Here is an 8,372-nt window from a genome sequence, read left to right on the forward strand (position 1 = left end):
GTGACGTCGAGTGTCCCAGTGATTTTTCGCAATCACCAAAGATCGATCGATCCTCGTGTCACTGTGTTATGTGTTAGATGTGTTCCCAGTATCTTGGAGGTTCGGCGCACGCGACGTCATCAGATGCTCCTCCTTAAAGATATCGACGGTTAACGAAAGGGCAGCGATAACGAAGACTCGAAAACTCTTTGATTTTTTTTAGCAGGACGATGCTATTGTCCGATACCAGAGATAGGTCGAGATGATGTTTCGGAAATTAGATCGTCGCGTTTGACCACCGGCTGGGATAAGACGTTTTTATAAGACGAATATTCCGAGGCTAAAGAGGCTCGATAAGTCGAGAGCGACCTTCAGCCACGTCGGTCGATCCATACGTTCGATCAATGATGGAACACGTTTCGCCGAAGAAGCTCGCTCTCTCGTCGTCGTCGAGGACCGTCTCTTTCTCTCCCTATCTGTCCGTCTCCTGCAAACGCGATATCCTCGCAAACGGGGGCATTACGGGAGCACCTGTACGAAATGCCAGGTACCTGCGAGGGACGAATTTATCGCGATTCCCTTCGTCCCACGCTCGCGCCCGGTTCCTCCCGAAATTGTCGCATCCGAAATCTCTCCAAGTATCTCGATACGTCGTCGCGTGTCGCGAGTCAACCGAATCCTTAAACGAGGCGACGCGGCGTGGCGAGATTGCCGGTCGGACTGACGGCCAGGGCTCGTCGATGACCGATGTCGAAAGGGGTGAGAAGCGCGCCGGGGGTTGCTTTCGTGCGCCTCTCTTTCTCCCTGCTCATGCGCCTTCCGTAACGGCGGATCACCTCTCGCGGAGAGGTCGTGATCATGCGCGCGATAATGATAATAAGCGAGGAACCGGAGTTTGCACGGGAAAAAAATACGCCGAGCAACGTGATACCGATATAATTATCGAGGTGTGGTCGAATATTTTGATATATTCGAATGTTGTATATGTTTTTTAAAATTCGAATATTGAAATTTTGATTAGAGTGTGATTTAAACCTTTTCCCAAATGTCAAGTATATATCTTCATATCAAGGATATCTTATATCAAGGGGGGATAAACCTTTCATATTAAGGCGACAATATGCATATTACTTGTCTGTTATGACAATGAATCCTCTTTGACAGTCTTCTTAGATGTTAGATTTAGATAATCTATTTGTAGGTCGTGAAATCCACCATAATCGCTTTATTAACTCCTCGTTAATTCCTCATAGTTCAACATTATGCTTTGAAAATTAAGCTCCTCGCGAGACGAAGGATTTTGTGGAAATTGCAATCGTAATTGTTTGACGCAAGATTTTGATAGCCTGCCGTAAACCGTTTAATAATTCAAAAGTGCGATGTAGGTTGCAAATCAAAAGCTATTGTCGCTAATAACAATTCAATGTCATTGGACAAAAAAAGCTTTAATACGATGACAAACGCATTAAGTTAGTATTGTTGAGAAAAAACGCCGCGATTCTCTTTCATATGAAATGTTTTTAAAAAAAGAACGAATTTACATTTTTTTTAACGAAATACTCGATTTTCAAAAATTGTTGAAAAAATGATAATCGAGTTCTTCAAGTCCATAGTTAGCTGCTGACCTTTCTTTCGAATCGGACGGTATCGGAGGAGGGTCTTCGCGGCATCTTAAGTTCGTGCCCTCCGCGAAATGCACCCGTTGTCCTAGCTTCGGGGCCAACTCGAGCAACCTACAATGCAACGACAAAAGCCCAGATGGTGGTATACGATCAGCAATATGAAGGGGCATAGTGTCTATATCTTTAGCCTTTTCTCCGTCTCACCTTCGTCCCGCGCGTTTCCTCTCTAAAGAATCGATCGACGACTCAATGTAAAGGAATTTGTGATCGGTGTTATCTTCCGATAATGTATTAATTCGAAGTGTGAGTCTCTTTGACACATTTTATCTGTATGTGTCAATGTGATCCTTATATAGTAGATGGTAGTGGTGTAAAGTAATATATAGAGCTCAAAAACACACACATACAGATTCAAACGAATTGTGATGTGTAATCGAGTTGTAGTAGAAATTGTTGGAATAGCTCCAAGAAACATTCGAGCTTTATGAACGAAGCCTATCAGAAAGTAAAAGAAAACGAATAAAACGCGATATACGTGCAATTATGAATCACTTTGTACGCATAATAAAAATGTAAATTAAAATCTTTTGATTTTTAAACTTTTAATAAGAAATGTTTCGGGGAGAATTTTGAGCGTAAAATTTTAAGAAAAATTTTTTATTTATAATAAACAAATATTTATCATGAATTTAATCGCGTGATTAAGACCCTAATTACATAAAGAAACTTATAAAATAAAGAGAGAATAAATTAACAAGATGTAGCTTTACACAATCGCACAATTAATAATATTCGCGATATTGTTTATGTGGAGAAACGTCATTATTCTAGATAAATTATCAGAGAAAGAGAAAGAGAGAAAGAATGGATACATACATATATGGATCCAAAACTCACGTGAATTTTATCGCAATTACTTCCTCAGTCGTTGATTTATTCGCCAATTTCGATTTCAAGCAACAACATTTCATGCACTTGAGCCATTCGACGTTCATCTTCGGTTTCCTCGAAGTACGTCGACGCACGACTGGTATGAGAAAAAAAATACCGCAGAAACAATTGCGGCGAAACGATTGCTATACCGCGGTCTCACTCTTGTTCCCACTAATCTTTCGCAACTGGGCGAATTATGTCATCTCTTCGCGTAATAATACCTGTTTACCATTTTTTTTTGCAAGCAATAAACGCGTTCCCTATACGCATTACAGTACTTACATCCTGCATACCCGACTGTCATTTACATCACTTTTCGTATTTATTTTCGACCGAATCACACGCGCGCACTCGGCGTTCGAATAGTATCTATTCACAATTAATTTCTAATTATGTCGCGTGACGGAATTTTTTTCAAAGTTTTCCTTGAATACACGATCGCAACCAGAGCGTAATATTGTTAATTCGACACGGCGTATGACGACGAATTAACATATTTTTCAAGATGACATGCGAAATACGGACGAATGAAAAAACGGAGCAAAACAATCCTTCTCTCACACGCGAGATCTTCTGATTCTAACGCAGAGAAAAATTTGGTTTTTATTTCATTAATAATGAAATATATAGTCGTAGTTTTTATTTTGCAAGCAGAGAAATATGACATATAAATATGAAAAATATATCAATTAAATCTTTTAATTTTAGTTATATCAACACATAATTATCACTTGAATTTAAACAAATCTTTCAAAATTTAAAATTTAACGACCAAGATATTTAAAAATTGTTTTAATATATCATCCAAAATTAAAAAAAAAATTAGAAAAATTTGTTACTAAAATAATCAATACAAAATTACGAAAATTTTTTGTCGCGATAATAATTTTACTCTTCCTCTCAAATATTATAATATTTAACATTGTACACACTAAAGAGAGAGACGATCAAATATTTTCTTGTTTGCACTTTGTTTCATTCTTCGAGTATTATCGTCTTCCTTTAAATATTTATCCAAGTTTAATTTCGCCGTGTTATATTCACACTGTGATATTTTCGCATAACCCAGTTTACATACACGGAAACTGACACTTGAATTTTATGCACAACTCAAAATATATGTCTGCGGTGAAACAATCACAAGACAGATTGTGACTCAAGTCCCATCTCTTTCGTCTCTTTCGTGCTCTGCCATATTTGTCCTTCCATAGTGATGACAGGGTGAGCGAAGAAACTACAGTTTCATTCACGAGCGCACGTCGAACGCTCGTTTTAAACTCATCTGGGAGTTTTTTTTTTTTTATTAATCGCGAATTAAAGTCGGAATCGCGAGAACTCGTACGTACGCAGCGACTGTAAGTTGGATCGTGAAACTTTTGCTTTTACATTTAAGCTTGATCAGCAACTAATGTTATGCAATTCATTGGAAACTTGTTTTATTTGAATCAGCGTTAATGAACAGCACTGTATCTATGCAGCGAGAGTCCAACCAACCGGTTTCTCTTGTTCACGAGAACTTGTTGTAATGAAATATCACAGAAGGAGAATCTTTAAATTGCCAAAAACCTGCTCTTTATGATATAACTACACTTTCTACGCTTGTTCTTGATCTTTATATTTCAATCAAAAAAGATACAGCTAGGAATAAATTGCAAAGTTATCCAGGAAACATGGCCCATTGTTTTTAATCTTTCTGTCAATGAACGGGTAAAAAGCAAATTTAAATGTTAAAAATGTCGGAAATTTTTCGAAAATATAACGGGAAAAAATGTTCGATGCTAGGAGCTACTATAAAGTATTTGTCGCTGTGTAATGTGTCAAAAACGAAAAGGTTAAAAATTATATACATTGACAGAAGGGTTAAATAAAAAGATGTTTTCAGAGAAATGAATATCGTACAGCTATTAAAACTAGTAAAATCGCGGAATAAAGGACGTTATAAAATTCAGGAATATTTTTGTACGTCGACGAAAAAGAGTTTTTGCCTCATAAAAGATAGGCTATCATCATGAAATATTCTTTATTCTCACCCTTCTTCGATCGTATCATCCTCTCCGTATTCCTCTGCCCTCTGCTCGCTCTCCTCCGCCATATCTTGTGTTTCAAGTTCCCGCAGATTGAACGAGCTCGATTACGAAAATTCAGAAATTACGCGAAAACTCGACGAGATACTTTTTCTGTCAGCGGAGTAATAACACGAGCGATAGAGAAACATGATTCGATGGACGATGATTCTTACGATTCCGTCATTCGATCCTTCGCAATTGACTTATGCGAAACAGTTGGGGATCTCTCGTCGAGCTTATTACGGCTTCCGAAGACTCGCAAAGTCACAATTCTATTTTCCATAATGCCGTAATGGTATTATAGCTTATCTACATGTATGCACGTACATCTAAATATCACACGTAACATACATCCGACGGAAAATAATAACGCATAAAAGCAAAATGTGACTTTTTTATATTTTGCATCTCAATGCATTATATTGATTTATTTATTTTAGTCAAATATTCTGCTTGTAATGTTTATTTATCGAAAATACTTAACGCTTTATATTTTATGTTAAACATTGGAAAAAAAGATAGGGGATGACATATCTCGGTAGTTTCGTCGTTATCGTTGCCACACACGATTCGTTCTTTACCTCTACTTAGCGTTTAATTTAAAAATCGATCGGAGCAAAAGTCTGTTCCCGCACATTTCCATAATCCGGCTTTACGATTCTCATCGGCGTTTCGTATCGTTTCGGATCCCCGATCGAGATATATCGATCTCCGCTGCGTTATCCCGGAGGAAGGAGGTCGATTGTCGGCTTACCTCATTGAAAAAAGCAGCGCTCTCGTAGCGGCGGCCAGCCGTGTCGAAGTAGAGTCAGCACGTCATGGTCTCGGCACCGGAGATGGGATCGTTGTTTTTCGAACCTTCCGTCCACAGCGAGCGATACGTTCTCGCGAAAACGCGACCGTTAGTTACAAACATTTGCATGTCGCGAAACGCACACGGACAGACGAACGAATCGACGAACACGTTCGCTCGTTCGTGACCGAACTCTCTCAGGTGAACGAGCTCGAGTAGCGAGCACTCGCGTCCGCTGCTAGCATTTTAGCGAATCGAGTCAACACTGGTAGGTAGAGGCGAACATCCGATGTCGATACTCGAAAATTTCACCGGACACCGGACGGTTGGGTGATCAATAGTGAGAGCCTTTCGAAATGGACATTTCGTTTCACCGATTTTGTTCTACACTCGATTGGAAATTGTTGGAAACGTTTGTTATAGGTCGATTCGGTTCAGTAATTGCGATCGCTTCCGGGGAAACTGAATGAAAATTACGTTCCTTTCAGTTGGAACGAATGATCGACGGCACTACGTACATCGATACTTGACGCAAGAACTTATTCTCGTTTAACGTTCGTTGCCAAAATGCGAAGGAACCGTGAAACTTTGGGCAGAACCGAAGCAGATTGGAATTTCGTAAGAAAGAAACGTTCTAGGGTCAGAAAGAAAAACTCTCTCTTTCTCGGGCGATCTATTATTCAGTTGCCTATTACACACAGATACTTGGCGACTCTGGTTAACTGTCATTAACTCTCGGTAACTCTCATAAACTCTTAATTGATATGTATTTTGCGACGCGCAACGTTGAGTCGAAGGTCAACCGCCTCGTTATTTTGACTGGTTCACGCGAATGGAACCTCCGAGAGATAATAAGCCGGTAAGAGCCTCTGGACGGACGCGTTTTCGGCGGATACTACACACATGGCTCTCTCGCACACACACTTAAGGTGGACCGACCGTTCCTTCGGACGAGGAGGGATCAGAAATCGCGAAAACGGGGAGAGAGAAAGAGCGCGCGCGAAATCCGGAGGAGTATACGAAGAGGACTCGGCGGCTTACCATTATAAATAGTTGCGTCCGAGACAACTAGAGGCTGGCGACCAAGTGTAACTTGGACGGAGGAAAGAGACAGGAGGAGGGAGAGCGACAACGAGAGCCGTCGAACGAAGGAAGAGGACGGCGGACCCAGGCCGGAGGGAAATAGCGATACGTCAGCGTGTTAGCGATGGACTCGAGCGACTATCGAGCTTGAGCGATTTCGATTCTTCAGCACTTGGCGTGTAGATGACAGATCTAAACTTGGAATTGAACTTTAAGACGACTCCGTTTTCGCAAAATTGAGAAGCGCGTACGTGGGACACGGTATTATATTAATCCAACTATTTCATCTTCTCCGTTTGCTATTTTTAACTCTATTCTGCCTTTTTAAAGAGTACAAATTATTGTTTCGCGATTGTACTCATAATACGCCAAGAATGAATTCTTTCGAACAATTAAATGCAGGAATTACTCCAAATTTGTTAGGGATTAAACAAAGGATCACATATGCAAATAAAAAGTATTCAGGTTGAATATAAATTGGGATTTATCGGGTAAGAATTAATCAGGGTCTGTTAGTACCTAGAGGATTTAATGATCTTATCAGAAGAAGAAAAAGAAGCGCATTAATATTATAACAGCGATAATAGATGACAGAATAAAATATGAAGGGAATAAAAGGGTTTTGTATTGTTAATTGAGACACGATTCAGTCGCGCATACTTTTTAATTGCTCTTCGTAATACTGGGCAAATGAATAATTGATCGCTTCAACCGGACAGAGGCAGATGGTCGACTCTGTCGCTAATCACGTCACTCGCCTCGTTCCGTTCTCGTGCCACCGCATCATTGTTCTCATCCGCGGACCTGCTTGCAATTCTAATCGTCGTCTTGTGTGTCCGTTCTTCATCAACTCTCGCGGCAAGATCTCTTTGCAATCATCGCGAGCGGCATCGCGAGTCTCCGCACGAAAATCTATTTCCGAAGGCGATTTTTTTCTGGCACCGCATTCTAGCTCTTTTGCGCGTATCGCCACGCTATTTCCGAGAAATTATTCTTACATTTACGCGAAACTCTCGCGTAATGTTTAACTAACCGTCTATTCGCGCGCCTTTTATCCCGAAAATAATGTAATGAGTCAAATTCTTCGTTTAAATTGTTAAGTCCATTTTTCAGAGAGATTTTAGGTAGAACTTTAAATTTTTTTTAAAATCCAAAACACTAACTGTTAAAATTGTCGCTACAACTGTTGGCGAAATAGTTATGTATGATGTATGTGAATGATGTCAGAATTGAATTTATTAATTCGAATCGGTAGTATAACGAACTCGACGTAACATTTATTATCATAGAAGCATTTATTATCATAGTAAAGCTATCACGATTCAAGTGAATTTTGTGCAGTTGCCAATATCAATATCAATCAATTAGCACTTATACGCACGATAAAATGACCAAGTACGTTCTCGATAGTCCACTAAAAATTTATTTCAATTCTCGACACGAATATGTCATCCCATGAAAATACGATAAAAATGTATGTATCGTCGATATATTTATTACGACATTGAAAAAATATTGTTACATTTTGCCTCTGAACAGATACCACAAACGCGAATTAGCTCTTCCGCATAACTCAAGGACGATAACGTCAATTTCGCGATAAGACCTATCATGAAAACAATGCACGGCATAATATACAGAGAATGATTCATTTCAAGTTTCAGGGTCAAGCGTTTTAAAACGTTCTATTGAAGGTGAACGAGAATGAAATACTTTGAAAAAAAATACTTCGAGAATATTATATAATTGAACTGTTTCTTTCTCAAATGGTGTTATTCTCTTTTGTTATATTATATCTTTCCATTTTTTCAAGATTGTGGTTATTAAAATCGATCGATAGAAGACATTTTATATATATATATATTTGTGGGTGAAGTTTTGCATTCTTGCGACAGA

At 39.2% G+C, this 8,372-nt stretch overlaps 1 protein-coding gene across 1 annotated transcript; it reads right to left on the bottom strand.

The window, feature by feature from the left end:
* On the bottom strand, positions 1 to 4,552 carry LOC145942845 (uncharacterized). The gene is made up of 3 exons (XM_083049926.1): positions 2,499 to 4,552; positions 1,605 to 1,712; positions 1 to 132 (listed from the first exon to the last, which is right to left on the bottom strand). The coding sequence occupies exons 1-3, from the start codon at positions 2,594 to 2,596 to the stop codon at positions 120 to 122; spliced, it is 219 nt and encodes a 72-aa protein (XP_082906052.1). The 5' UTR covers positions 2,597 to 4,552; the 3' UTR covers positions 1 to 119.
* Positions 4,553 to 8,372: the final 3,820 nt, after the last annotated feature.

This window comes from Prenolepis imparis, unplaced genomic scaffold (genome assembly GCF_030444845.1).
Source record: "Prenolepis imparis isolate NDT839.2.m4 unplaced genomic scaffold, iyPreImpa1.0 SCAF_11, whole genome shotgun sequence".
NCBI classification, from domain to species: domain Eukaryota; kingdom Metazoa; phylum Arthropoda; class Insecta; order Hymenoptera; family Formicidae; genus Prenolepis; species Prenolepis imparis.